The following is a 15,063-nucleotide window of genomic DNA, read 5'->3' as shown; positions in this document are numbered from 1 at the left end:
GGCGTCTCCAGGTCCCTAGGCATTGTTGGAACTAAAGCTAGTCCAAACTACGTAGAGCCAAAGACAGGCACGTGAAGGGAGACAGACAGAACACAACAGAGAGTCTACTACATCAAAAGTGAGAATTTATCCAAAAAAGATTAAAACTTGGAACTGTATATGCACACACACATGCACATATACATGTCTGTACATATGTGTACTATGTGGAAAAGTGGCCAGACCATCAGCAGAACCGTCGGGCCTTCTTGGCGGGCTGTGGTAAAGAGGAACTTCTCAGAACGCACCCGTGGCATCGGCATTAGGAGCCATAGCGATCCTGAGGAGAGAGGAGACGGTGAATTCGCCAGAGCTCTACACCCAGTGTTCCTCACGTGTGTGGCATGTTCCCATCTCCAAAGGGACGTTCTGACTGATACAAAGAGCCCCACGTGCCCCACACTGCCCTGGAACAGAAATCCTCTGTAGGGTACCAGGTCCATGCCCATGGGGCCCTGCCCCCAGCTACAGCAGTAATGGAACCCTTCTGAAGAAATAACCAACACAGGAAGGTTGGAGGAACAGACCCGCCACATAAGCAGAGAGGGCCTTGAATTTTGATATACAAGGCCCTGCTTACAAGATTGAAACGCACCCTAAACATCCGAGTGGGCCAAGTACATTAGGGTATGTGCTTTCACTCACAGGAAAGTGGCTTCTGGATCATTTTTAATTAGACAGGCATGCTCAGAAAGCAGACAAAATGAAGCCCTTAATTAACCACAATCCCTTTCTAATATTGAAAAGATCAGCATAGAAATCTAGAATGAAAATGAAGTAGAGAAAAATATGAACAATGGGCCTAAAGAGAAATGATGAACTTTGTGCCATTGAGTCGGTTCTGACATACAGCGACCCCACAGAGGGTTTCTGAGAGCACCGGGTGGGTCTGAACTGCTGAGTTTGTGGTTACCAGTCCTGTGCTTACCCTGCAGTGCCCCATGATGAAAGCATTAAGCTGAGTGAACTATGGGTATACCTCAGTCTTGTGCTCTGCAGATACAGCGTGTTTTACAAACGGAAGGTTCGTGGTAAGCCTGCGTCAAGCAACAGAGACCTTCCGGTACCTGAGTGGGTGCCATTTATGCCTGCGGGCGCCACTTTGCCAGCAGCTTACTTGGTGATTTTGTCACATTCAGGTCAGCCTCACAGTATTATAGACGTCCTCATCAAGCTAGTGCACACTGCACAGAGGGCAGAGGGAGGTCTATGCACGGGGAAACCAAACAGTGCTTGGGGCTTGCTCTGTTGTGGTCCTTGCCCTGTTGCAGTATTCACTGTGTTTTGGTATTCACCCTGTGGCGGGGGTCTAAAACCGAACCCTCACTGTCTCCGCCTATTAAATCAGGCATAAAGGATCTATGTTGCATGACTGCATCTACATGAAACATCCAGAACAGAGAAAGGCAGTGAGACCGGAAGCAGAGGAGTGGTTACCAGGGAGATGGGGAAAGGGGGAAGTGGGGACTGAGTTTCAGCCTGGGATGATGAAAAGAGTTTTGTGAAAAAAAAAGTTTTGTAAATAAATAGTGGTGATGGTTAAACAGTACTGTGAAAATAACTAATGCCACTTACAAATGGCTAACACAGCAAATTCTCTACTTCATACGTTTATAAAAAATGGGGGGAACGGGACAGAATACCAAAAACTGGGGGGACGTGAACAGAAGCTGCCCATGTGAGGTGGAATTAGGGGTACGCTTCTTTGCCTTCTTACTGCTTCTCTGCATTTTTCAATATAGGAACATCTCTAACAACACCAATACTAATGGTGACTTCTGCCTTTCTGGGGGGCTCTGCAGGACTTGGACCTCCCTGCACCGTGGCCATTGGCACTCACCTGGATGGAAGTCATGACGCCGTTGGCAAAGACTGAGAGCTTCCCCGCAACGGAACGCACGCCCTGCTTGAACTGCGCCATGTCAGGAGCGGTGGGCAGTACACTGCTGAGGTTGTAGTTCCCTGTGTAAACCACACGCAGGCGCCTTAGGCTCCATCTGGAGGACTTCAGAGGACTCCCCCCCACCCCCTTGTGTACCCCTCCCCGCAGTTTGGAGTCAGGACCCGGATTTATATCTCAGCCATGAATGAGCTGAGAAAGGAGGCAGTACTGGGGTTCAGGTCTGACAACACGGCTTCCAAGCTGTGCACCTCTGGACAAGTTCCTCACTCTCCCCTGGGCCGCATAAGAGCCCAGTGCAGGGCAGATAGGTGAACACCTGTGGTTTTATGTGCTCCCTGCCGCCTCTTTTAGTAATGGTCCTCCCTTCCTCTGGGGACTGCCCATCCCTTGTGGCCCCTCCCCCCATTCCCACAAGTGGGCATGTGTCCAGGCCTGGCCAACTGGAGCCTTCGCTGGGAGTCATTTACTGGAGTAGTGAGAGGAGGCTGCTGCCTGGGCTCTTGTGGGGCTGTCAGTGACTGGGTGCCCTTCCCGTTGCCCCCTCAAGGGCTGGGATGGATGGAGGGGCTTGTAGCATGAGACCGAGGCCAGGATCCTATGATGCTGTCTGACTCTGAACCTTCTGAGGTTCAGGAGCTAGTACACTCCCCGTGTTAGCTCAAGTTACTTTGAGCTGAACTTGAGTTGTTTCCGTTTTTATTGCTCCCACACTAACATTACCATTAGGCACCCGTGTAGGTAAAGCACGTCTGTTACCACAGGTACAAACCTTGGTCACAGAACCATACTAAGACACATGCAGGAGGGCTCAGTGACCCTGAAGCGACAGAATCCTTGATCAGACCCCTCTCCAAGAACAGCAAAGGTGGACATGTCCTTCAGTCTATCAGCGACTTACCCACGGCAAGGCTCCCTTCTCCACAAGAGAGCTGGGACTTGTGACAGAGACTTGGAGAAGTTTATGGTCCTTTGTCAGTTACAGAGCAGCACAATCACTTCCCGTCTCCTGAGTCATGGCAAATGAAGGGCCACTATGGGAGGTGGGCACAAGGGCCAGCCATGGCTACATAGCCACATCACAGGCCCGGGGTGGCTGGTTGGTGAGGACCAGAGCTCAGCTTGAGACATAACTGAGGCCCACAGCCAAGTTGGAACAGAGACACTTCCGTTCTGTTCCACGGGGCTGTCCCTCCTCAGAGCTGACTAAGGTCCCTCCCAGGCCCCTCTGTCCTCCCTGAATGAGGGATGGAGGTCCAGGTACCAAAACAACAAGATGGAAGGGGCCGGAGCCCCGGGAGCACCTCACACCAGTGCCCAGCTGCCTCTGCCCCAGCAGGCCTCAGCTGGCCGCTGCTTCCATGTTTACAGCGTCCTCTATCTTGACAAGCTAAGCTCCTGACAGGGTAGGTAACTTGGCAACTAGTTGAGCGAATGACATGTCCCTGGCAAGTTGGAGGCCCCCACCTGCAGTGCCCAGGCTTGGACAGGCTTCAGTTGTGAGCAATCTGAGCAGAGATCTCCCTGCTTGGCAAGGCTTCCCTCCCTCCTGGTTGCTGGCAGGCAGCCATGCCCACACTAAGTACCGTGGACAACTACCCAGGGCAGGCTGGAAGGGTCAGTGGCCATGGAAGCTTTGTCTTGCACTTCAGGAAATGACAGCGTGTGGCCACTTCCTAGCCTTGTGGACCAGGCCAGGCCCCCGGGTCACTTCCCGGAACAGACAGTTTACTGCCACCTAAGGATGTCAGATGACAGACTGCTGATCATTTTGCAGCCTGTGTGTTTGCTGCGTGTAGAGCAGACTCTCTAGGAGCCGCCCTGAAGGAAGTGGGCAGTCTGAAAGCCTCTGAGGGTCTGAAGGATGGGATGAAAGATGGGAACAAGATGGACCAGAGGGTGGTGGGGTGGGGATGGGGGCCATGGGTAGACGTGGGGGTTGTGGGGTAGGGGTGGGGAGCCATGGGCAGGTCTAAGAGTTGTGGGGTGGGGCTAGGTCTGAGGGTCATGGTGTGGGGGTGGGTCTGAGGGTCGTGGGGGGAGGGGAGGCATTGGCAGGCCTGAGGGTCATGGGGTGGGGAGGCATAGACGGGCCTGAGGGTCCTGGGCTAAGGGTTATGGTGGGGATCAGGGACTGGCCGGAAGGGGTCACAGGGTGATTCCTGGGTGGAGGAGTTCCCACTCTGGGGCAGCTGGAGCAGGGGGTGGAGGCTGACGGAAGGCAGGCCTGGGGCAGGTCTGGAGGGGCAGGTCTCCTCCATCAGGGTGCTCATCCCCCTGTGTACCTCCATCACCACCACACAGGGAAGAAAGGTGAGAACGCACACACAGGTTCACAGCTCTGCCCAGGAGATGTATAAGCCATGTGATAGCGTGTGACGTCAGGGGAGAGCGAGCAGGGACCCAGGGCTTCCAACCCTCATTGCGTCATTCCATAGACACTAGTGGGGTTTTCCCTGAGACAGCAGAGATGACGAGGCACAGGCCCTGACCGCTGGGAACTCATGTTCAGGTTGGGGGGCAGTCACCCACAGACTCAGCCCTGGTGGTGACAGCAGGCAGAGGGGCCTGAGCTCGCTCCCAGGGTGTGGCTGAGGTAGAGGATTCAGGCAGCAGAGGTCAGTGAAGCACCAGAACTGAAGGCCCACGGCAGCTAACTGGGCAAGGGCATTGTGGGAAATTACCAGATATGAAGCTGGTCCTGCACTTGGAAAGACCACTCTGGAAGGACGCAGGGAGGTGGGGGTGGGAGCCCAGGCTGGAGCCAGAAGGGCCTGGCCTGTGACGGTGACCAAGGATGCTAGGGAGAGGCTGCGGGTGTGGGGAGGGCACTGGGAGGGTGGGGCGGCTCCAATGCTCTTCAGAAAATTAATTTTTAATAGAACATCATGTACCAATTTCCCTGAAATGGAGACAGTAAGAGAAAACGGATTTACAAGAGGGCAAGAACAATGAGTCTCATGAGGTACAGACAGCTCTGAGACAGACACAGTGGACGGGGATCTGCTTCGATGAGCGAGAGACCACAACTCCTCTGACAGCACAGCTGTGTTGTCTGACAGACCCAATGAGCAGATGGACCAACCAAGCCACCCGACGATGGCAGAACTAGTCTGTGGTTCTGAGGTCAAGGGAGGAAGGCTGAGTGGCCAAGGTGGTCACCCACCCACTTAGGATGCCAATGACTGAGTCCTTAAAGCCCCAGCTGTCTTGGGAGAACCCAGAAGGGGAGAGCTGGCTTTTATGTCTCCTTTGTTCATTGCGGGTCCCACAAAGCTCCCTCTGCTCGTCCATCACTGGGAGCCCTAAGGGACTCCCCTGCCACACCCCAAGGGACCTTAGGACAGATGTGATACCAGGCTGTGGGCACTTCCATGTGTTCCTCATCCAATTCCTCTAACTGCCCTGGGTAGGCTTGGGCCCCAATCGTGTGACCAGTGGGTATACATGATCTGTGTTTGACCAACATGGGGGACAAAGGGCAGAAACCACTTCCCAGCTCGTGCTCTGTCACTGACCACACGGTTGGGCAACAATTGGCACTGGGCTGTAAGCGAGCCGCTTGTTGGAACCACAAGGGTCGGTGTGAAGACACAGCTACAGCCCAAAGGCCTGCAGAGTCCCCACCTCCAGAACACAGAGACAATAACCTGCTGTTCAAGTAAACCAGCCACTTGTGGTCATTCTTGTCACAAATATTGGGAAACCAAGTATCTGCTAGTAAGTGAGGAGTGGCTGGTGGGCTTGAACCTCAGACCTTGCAGTTAACAGTCCAGTGCTTATCCTACTGTGTTGTGCCAGGATTCCATATATCTGATAAGGGGTTTAGACTCAGGCTGTATGAAAAAACTCATTAAATTCAACAACAAAAGATACACACCTACGAAAAAAAAGACAACCCAATTGAAAAATGGGCAAAGGACTTGAGCAGACATTTCACCAAAGAGTATGTGCAAACGGTCACCGGGCTCATGAACAGATGCTCAGTGTCACTAGGTGTTGGGTTGTTGTGTGTTGCTGGGTCATTTCTGATTCACAGAGACCCTACAGAACAGTGGACAGAGCGGGACTGCCCTCACGGTCCCCTTGGCGGCAGCTTTATAGCACAGCTCACCAGGCTTTTTCACCTCTGCACAGCTCAGCGTTTACCCATTGTACCACCAGGGCTCCTTTCATGAGCCATTTTATTGTTCAGTGCCATGGAGTCGGTACCAACTCATAGCTACTCTTCACAGAACAAAACACTGCCCGGTCCTGCAACAACCTCACAATTGTTGCTACATTTGAGCCCATTGCTGTGTCCACTGTGCCAATCCATCTCACTGAGGGTCTTCCTTTCTTTCTCCAACCCTCCACTTTACCAAACATGATATCTTTTCTCCAGGGACTGGTCCCTCCTGATACCATGCCTGAAGTATGAAAGACAAAGTCGGGACAATCTGGTTTCTAGGGAGCACTCTGGTTGTACTTCTTCCAACACAGATTTGTTGGATCTTTTGGCAGTCCATGGTACTTTTAATATTTGCCTCCAACACCATAATTCAAAAGTATCAATTCTTCTACAGTCTTCCTTATTCACTGTCCAACTTATACATGCATATGAGGTGACTGAAAATACCATGGCTTCGGTCGGGCGCACCTTAGTCCTCAAACTGACATCTTTGCTCTTCAACACTTTAAAGAGGTCTTGTGCTGCACATTTGCTTAGTGCAAAATACATCGTTGAATTTCTTGACTGCTGCTTTCATGAGTTGATGGTTGATCTGAACAAAATGAAGTCTGTGACAACTTCAGTCTTTTCTCCATTTATATGGATGCTGCTTATTGCTCCAGTGGTGAGGATTTGTGTTTTCTTTACATTGAGGTGCAACCCATCCAGAAGGCTGTGGTTGTTGATCTTCATCAGTAAGTATTTTAATTAGTCATTGTTGTTGTTAGGTGCCATCAAGTCAGTACCAACCCATAGCGACCTATGCACAGCAGAACGAAACACTGCCGGATCCTGGGCCAACCTCACTACTGTTGCCACGCTTGAGTCCACTGATGCTGCCACTTGGCAAATCCATCTTGCTGGGGGTCTTCCTCTTTTTCTCTGACCCTCCACCTTACCAAACATGATATCCTTCTCCAGCGACTGCTCCCTCCTGACAATATGTCCAAAGTAGGAGAGACGTAGCTTAGCCATCCTGGCCTCCAAGGAACACTCTGGCTGCACTTCTTCCAAAATGGATCTATTGGTTCTTTGGCAGCCAGTGGCACTTTCAATATTCTCCTCCAACACCACAACTCAAAGACATCAATTCTTCTGCAGTCTTCCTTATTCACTGTCCAGCTTTCACATGTATATGACGGTATTGAAAATACCATGGCTTGGGTCTGGCGCACCTTAGTCTTCAAGCTGACATCTTTGCTCTTCAACACTTTAAAAAGGTCTTGTGCAGCAGATTTGCTTAACGCAATACGTCCTTAGAGAGATGCATATCAAAACCACAATGAGCTACCACCTCCTCATTCCTATTAGAATGACTATAACCCAAAACAACAGATGTTGGTGAGGGCTGGAGACATCGGAACCTTCACCCACTGCTTGCAGAAATGCACAATGGTGCTGCCGCTGTAGAAAACAGGGTGCAGTTCCTGAAAAAGCTGACCACAGAACCTATCAGATAAGCCAGCACCCCAACCCTAGGACTGTGCTGAGAAGACCTGAAAGCAGAAACGTGAACAGAAGCCTTCCCTGGAATCTCGCGGACAATTCGGCCAATAGACATAGCACTTCTCCAGGTTCCTGTTCTGCATCCAGTGAAGTGAGTAGAGTCTGGGGTCTTCAGTGCGTTTAAGCGGACATCAAAGATACAAGTATTGGTGTCTGCTCATTAGGAGCAAAAGAGAAAGCAGGAAACCAAGGTCTCAGAGAAAAAGCCAGTCTACGGGCTGCTGGCTTCCTCCATCCCGAGGAGAGATGAACTAGATGGTGCCCAGCTAACAGCACTGCCCCTTCTGATCTACGTTCCAATTCAGGGGCCCCGATCGAAGGGGAGAAAACTGAGGAACAGAACCCCAGTTCTTAAAAACAGTCCACACTTACTGACAAGGTGAGAACAGAGGGTTCCCTGAGATGATGGCCCTGAGGTACTCGTTAAACCCTGAACGAAGACGAGCTCCTGAGAACACGTTTTAGGAAAATAACAGAACTGCACATAAAATAAAGGTATTACTCAGGTGTATGGTGATAAGCACTGGACTGCAAACCACAAGCCCACCAGCTACTCCATGGGAGAAAGATGAGGCTTTCTGCTCCCATGAAGAGTTAAAAAGCCCCAGAGAACTGATAGGGGGGTCACTGAGAGTCAGAATCGGCTTGATGACATTTAACTACAACAACAAATGAGTATGATGTTCCAGTAAAAAAAAAATCTCTATGAACCAAAAGGTCAAAAACCACTGAAAAGCAAACATGATAAGGGGACAGGGAAACTAGGGTCCTGGAAGCAGAGCACAACTAAAAAGAACACGGACACACTGAAACAACGTAACCAGTCACGGAACAATCTGTAAAGGAGTTGTCAAACAGGAACATCATTTACAGTGTACATATTAATCAACAGCACAATAGAAGACAAATAAAACCCAGCAGGATGAAAAATGCATACATTAAAACGTCAATACCACATTTTTTAAAATAGAAGAAATGTTGTTGTTGTTGTTGTTAGGTGCCATCGAATTGGTAACAACTCATAGTGATCCTATGAACAACAGAATGAAACACCGCCAGGTTCTGTTTTAACCTCACAATCATAGAAAAAAACATTCACAGGTCTTTAAAAGGAAAACAGAGCAACTTGTTGAGAGATGACTATCAGACTACCTCAAAGATTTCTAAAACTTTTGAGAAGTTGGACTAAGTTCTCCCCACCAATCCTTCTCTTCAAGGTAAACGTAAATGGAGGATAGAACTGTACAGGGTGAGAGAAGACAGAGGAAGAAGATTCACAGCAGCCCCCCAGTCTATGGAGGCAACCAGGCCCTGATTTTACCTGTCACAGGGCATTCTGGTCCCTGCGTATTAACTCTAGAGCAAAGCCCCTGGTTAAGTCACATCCCCAGAGTATTTATATTAGCTTCATCAGGAGGCATTTCAAATTTAGAATGAACTTATTTTATCTCTCAAAGTAATTATAAAGCCATCATATCATCATTTAATCATCATATGCTGTTGTTCTTAAGTGTCCTGGAGTTGATTCTGACTCATAGTGACCCTGTATAGGGTTTCTGAGGAACGGCTGCAGAGCTTGAACCACCGACCTTATGGTTTAGACCGCCCTTGCAGTCCAGCGCATGAGCCTGCAGCACCACGCCAGGACTCCATATCTTTATACAGTATTTTCAAAGCCGTCACAAGAGCCCGCTCCAGGGCAAGCGACAACAACGTGAGCTAGGTACTGATGTTGATGCTTCACAGATGGGAAAGAGTCAAAGACGAGGAATACAGACTATGTCTTAAAACCAGCTTTTGCTCTTCATTGGAATGCCCTCTAAATAAAAGAGTGGCTTATTTCATAAGAGCAGTCAGCCATAGAACACATTTTGATGGTGAGCCCGTGACAACACAGAACAGGGTCACCCTCGTCTGGACCATCTGGGTTTGGAATGGAGGAGAGGGAAGGGTGAACTTGGGCCAGCGGGGGCAGGAGTGTGAGGTCTTTGGGTGGCTTGGCACCCCTTACTTTGGGACACATTCCCACAGCGATGGCCTCGGACCCACACAGGGACAAAGAACTCATGGGCCTTCTTTGCTCACTTGAAGAAGGGCAGGAAGGGAAAGGGAGCAGCCGACAAGGCCACCTGCTCTCAGCGGATGCTCTGTGACAATCCTGGTGCCCTGCACCGAGCTGCCCCCTGCTGACTCAGGGTGGGGGTGAGTAGCGGAGGAGAGATTGGCTCTGGGACAGTCACAAAAGGGCACTGCCCAGCAATCAGGAAGCTTGCAGAGGAGAACACAGCCTGACAGTGTTGGGGGGCAGACACCCTCTCTGGCCACAATGCACTTCCATAGACAGCTGACTCTAGGCTGCTGCCCATAGTCGCCTCACAGTCTGCCTGGCCCCCAGGCCCCCACCAGCAGAGGGAAGCAGACACACAGGAACTGCCCTCTGTGGCTGGGCAGTGGTCACGTCCCCCAGAACTCAATGTGGAGACCCGGCCACTCCAGTTCTGCCCTGTGGCCTGCTGGACTCTCCCATCTTGGTCAGCCATGAACATACTCGCTCCCTTCTGGAAGAGCCCATGCCCAGCTCCTCCAGGACTGGAGATGAGGGGGTGCTGAAGGCTCTTGTCCCCTGGGGTCTCCCTCCCTTCGGGTTCCCGAATGGCCTTGTGTAGCTCTCCCCTCACACACGGCTCAACTCACGTAAGACTTTCCCAAGACTCCAGGTGAACAGGAGGCTGGAACTGTGGGCCCACATGCTGACAGGCCCCAGCCCCAGACACCTCTCTTCTGAGGTGTGGACCCCAAAGAGAGAGGAGGAAACAGGAAGTTCTTCTGCCACCTGTTTACTCCCTCAGCCCAGGTCTGTGTTCCCTGGACAGTCACCATTTTTGTCTGCTCCACCCCCAGGCTGAGAGGTCTCACTCCCGTGGACTGAGCACCTGCCCTGGCCAGACCCCGTACATCCTGGCTCTTGTTTACATGTCATTAAGGTAAGCACTGGACCCAAAGGTTGGTTTGAATTACAGTCTGCAGTTCAAACCTACCAGCCACTCCTCGGAAACGCTGTACTGAGTCGTCATGAGTCGGAACTGACTTGATGGTACTTAACAACCTAGCCTTCTAAGGACTCCTGGCTGGGCGCTGTAGGATTACTGGGCTGCTCCTCGGAAACCCCATACAGAATCCCTATGAGTCAGGACTGGACCATGCCCAACAACAGCATTAAGATGTGGGTTCTGTCCATCCCACTTTACAGAGTTGCTGACAAAGAGGAACTTGAGGAACCCAGTCTCACAGCAGGGGAGTGGTCAGCATCACACAGCTGCCCCCCACCCCCGCCCCCACCAGTATCCATTTCCAGGGAGATGAGAGCACGGCATTCTGGACCCAGGCATGACTCTGATCCACGTAAGGCCCCAACGACGACTCCTATCTACCCAACATATGGGGATGGGCCAAGGGAGAGGCGGAGGGTGGCAGAGGCATTTGCTAGAGTACATCAGGGAAGAGCTTCTCTTCTCTGGAGGACACAAACAGACCCGCCATGCGATGCTACTGCAGACAGACATGGGGACCGGACTCCTCACACCTGCCAGGCTGCGACCCGCTCCTGTCCCCACTTCCCGCCTACCTGCTGCCTGCTTCCTCTGGTCCTCGAACAGATCAGCCGAGCTTATGGAGGAACTTGCTGAAAGCCTCTCCAGCCGAGCCCTGGTTTCATACTAGAAGAGACAAGGGCAGGCAAACATTATGCTCCAAACGCCACATGCAGTTTTGCAAAAAATAAGTCAGTGGCGAGACATAACTTGCATGTGTTTGTCTGGTGATGCCCCTGGCATGGTGGTGAGCACCAACCGAGGCCCTGCCTTCACACATCATATCTGTCCAGGAAGGCAGACAGGGGGACACTTGGCATCATGGCCAACAAGAGTCAACACCAGGGCAACCCTGGTAGAGATGGAGGGAGGTGCCAATCCCAGCAGCAGGAAGAGGCCCCGGGACTGACGTGAACCCGAGCAGCTTCAACTCTCACACAAGGCGCCTTCTAGGGGCACATCCTGCTGCCACCTGCCCTCTAAGGGGGTGGGCTGGGACCCATCATTCCAACACACTGCTGCATCCAAGGCCAGAGATGCTTCCTTTCCTGTTGGATTTCTCACAACTCCTGGGCTGTGAAACATTCGTAAGATTCAGAATCGGTGTGTTGGGAGGGGAGCCTAAAGCTGATGGCCTGGGATGTTCAACGAAAGCAACTTTTGGGTGTCATTTCAAATCCAGGACACCCATCTCCTTAGCAGGTCTCTGCTCTTCTTCTGCCTCCATTCCTGGGGTTCCTGTTGTGCTCTTGGCCCTGGTACGGGTGCCAGAAGGACAGAGGGGGCAGGGCAGCCATGATTTAGCCAGGGTGTGATGGAGACCCCAACAGTGAGGGGGAAGGCCCATGCTTGGTTTCCCATGAACAACCCTGGGGAATGGGTAAGCAGTAAAACTGAGGAACCCAGAGGCTGTGCCGCAGTCAGAAGCAGGACGAGTAAAGGCAGAGGCCCCAGAGGCACATGGGAAAGCAGGAGTGAGCACAACCATGTCTGACAAAGGTGATGGGGACTCCAAGGAGAGTGCTGGCAGTGTGGGTTCTGAAGGGTTAGCAGGGTCCCCTGCAGGCAGCCAGGGAGAGGAGGAGAGACACAACAATGGAGGACCCCCGCTCCCCACACACACACAGGGAGCTGAGACAGGCAGCCAGGGAGAGGAGGAGAGACACAACAATGGAGGACCCCCGCTCCCCACACACACACAGGGAGCTGAGACAGGCAGCCAGGGAGAGGAGGAGAGACACAACAATGGAGGACCCCCGCTCCCCACCCACAGGCAGCACCACACTGAATCCCAAGGGGTGAACAAATGCTAGTCAGGCTGACTTGGGGAAAGTCCAGGGAAGGATGAGCGTGCGGCCAGTGGGCCTGAGGAGGGCAGGGAGGGAGACAAGCAGAGAGAACCTGACCAGGGCTCCCCTGAGGCTGCTGGACTAGGAGGAGTCTGGGGAGGGATGACCCAACACTCAAAATGGAGCGGCCTCCAAGCCTGGCTCTGTCACTTCCTGTCTGCGTGAACCTCTGTAGAACGTGTTCCAGTGCTGCCGGGAAGGTTACAGTGTGCTCACACATGCACAGCCTGGTCACACGGGGGGAGGACATGGGCGAGGCCATGGGTGAGCGATGGAGGCCTGAGTCAAAGCTAGTGAGCACAACAGAGGCTCTGGGGAGACCTGGGGAACACACTGCTCAGGGCACCTCCAGAGGAAAACACTCTGAGAACTCTTCTGAGGAGGGTGGCGGGGAAGAGGGGCATGAATGGGTTTCCAGTGTTACAAAACACTCTGAGAACTCTTCTGAGGAGGGTGGCGGGGAAGAGGGGCATGAATGGGTTTCCAGTGTTACTGGGCTTCTTGGTTCTGTTTTTAAGAAGAGAGATTATTTTGGTTGTACAAGGAGGGCTCCAAATGTAGAAATACTACACAACCCTTCGATTCCATTTTCCTTGACCATTTTAAAGCCCCTTGTGCAGAAGGCACAAGAAGGAAGGCTGGGAATGGCTGACCCCCTCCCCTCCCATCCCCCAGGTACTGGTAGGAGGAGGACTGGGGGTGCTGAGGCTGGGCAGCAGTGTGTGTGGGGGGGCTGCCTCCAGGAGGGGTGGCCGGGGTCCCTGCTGCAGAATGCAGGTGTGCAGGTGGAGGGGCGGAAGTGCCAAGTGGCTGCTCCTCTCCCCTAGAAATTATTGTCCGCGTCCTAGGGCTGCACAGAGTCAGAACACACTAGGGACCAATTCTCTGTAGAATCGGGAAGCACTAGGTGCTCATGTGAGCACATCGGAATCTGTGGGACAACGCCCTCAGCTCATTCCCATCCTCAGCTTCCTAGGCCACTGAGACGGGCTCATTGTCAGCTCAGCAGATGCAGCTGCCTGAAAAGAAATCTATCTACTCGTACCCCCAAACAGGTGTGCAGACTTCATTAACTACAGGGAAAAATCATGAAACAACAGCTGTGCCAAGTCACCTGCCATTCACTCACAAGACAGTGCGTGTGTGTGAGAGAGCTGGGTGGCTCGCCACAGAGACCTGGGTTCAAGGCCTGGGGTACCAGCTCGCCCGGCCCACACCCCCCGGTCCCAGCACAGCCCTTGCTCCATCAGATTTGCCTCTTCTCAGGGTCTCCACGCCCCACCCCCACCCCCGTGCTGGCACCCTTACATCAGCCTGCGCCTGTCTTCCAAAGTACATGTCTGAGGAGATGGCTTTGACGTTGCCAAACTTCTTCTGCGCCTCATCTGTGCTCTCAGCCAGCTCCGAGTCAGGCTTGCGGCGAGCAGTGGAGCTACAAGGAAAAACGGCCAAAATGGGTTCTAGCAGTTTGAGGTGAGGGGAGCTCTCTCCTTTATAATATAAACACGAGCCATTCTGTGTCTTGAAACCGTGACAGCAGTGATTAGGTAAAAGGGTGTAACTTTCACAAAAGCCTGAAGCGTCTCATCAGAAGCGAAACAACCAAACCACACAACAGTCAAAGGATTTTCCTGTTTCAGTGGGTCTGTTATTTTACATTTCCACTGTATGGGTCAGTTAGTAAGTGCTGAGCCCAGGTTCTTACCGTACCTAGGGACACTGGGCTACAGCATTGGGGTGGGGGCTGTGAAATGTCGTCGGGTCGGTTCCGACCCATAGCAACCCTGTACAGGGTTTCTGAGGAGCAGTTGGTGAGCTTGAACTGCTCTACACATTGTGGTGGTTGGTGGTTGTTAACTGGCGCCAAGTCAGTTCCAACCCGTAGCGACTCTGTACAGGGTTTCTGAGGAGCAGCTGGTAAGCTTGAACTGCCAACCTTGTGGTTCAAACTGACTTTGCAGTTCAGCGCATTAGCCCTCAGCACCATAGCAGGGCTCCAGGACATAAAATGAGTAGGGTGGCCCTAAGTCTCCATTATGTGGGACAATCTCAGGCCACCCTGTTGTCCCTGCTTATCAGTGGTGCCCCCTGAGCCCTCTCAAAGGTCCTTGGTTTGCACAGGAAAGTACACAGTTCTTTCCAGTGCTTACTTGGTCCCATCTAAGTCACTTTTCCCCACTAGGGACGCACATCACATCCTGTGAGACTTGTTTTTGCTTAGGGCATGGACAGGATTAGAGTTAAAATTAGAGTTAGAAATTAGAGTTAGAAATTAGAGTTAGAAATTAGAGTTAGAAAACCAAAAGGGAAGAACACGGTCAGCATTTCTCAAGCTGGGGGAACTGAAGAAAAAATTCAAGTCTCAACTTTCGTTATTGAAAGATTCTCTGGGAAAATTGGTGAATGATGCAGAATGCATCAAGAAAAGATGGAAGGAATACACAGAGTCATTGTACCAAAAGGAAATGG

The 15,063-nt window shown here is 51.9% G+C and overlaps 1 protein-coding gene across 2 annotated transcripts in view; it reads right to left on the bottom strand.

The window, feature by feature from the left end:
• Positions 1-301: 301 nt before the first annotated feature.
• ARFGAP3 (ADP-ribosylation factor GTPase activating protein 3) overlaps positions 302-15,063 on the bottom strand; it is a 69,498-nt gene continuing 54,736 nt past the window's right edge. For both annotated transcript variants that reach the window (XM_006866849.1, XM_006866850.1), the window contains 4 exons: positions 13,903-14,026; positions 11,281-11,371; positions 1,880-2,001; positions 302-319 (listed from right to left, as the gene is read on the bottom strand). In XM_006866849.1, the coding sequence (XP_006866911.1) occupies positions 302-319; positions 1,880-2,001; positions 11,281-11,371; positions 13,903-14,026 (355 nt within the window). The remainder of the gene's footprint in view (positions 320-1,879; positions 2,002-11,280; positions 11,372-13,902; positions 14,027-15,063) is intronic.

This window comes from Chrysochloris asiatica, unplaced genomic scaffold (genome assembly GCF_000296735.1).
Source record: "Chrysochloris asiatica unplaced genomic scaffold, ChrAsi1.0 scaffold00097, whole genome shotgun sequence".
Classification (NCBI taxonomy): Eukaryota; Metazoa; Chordata; class Mammalia; order Afrosoricida; family Chrysochloridae; genus Chrysochloris; species Chrysochloris asiatica.
The sequence above is the reverse complement of the archived record's forward strand: the minus strand, read 5'-3'. Positions and strand labels throughout refer to the sequence as shown.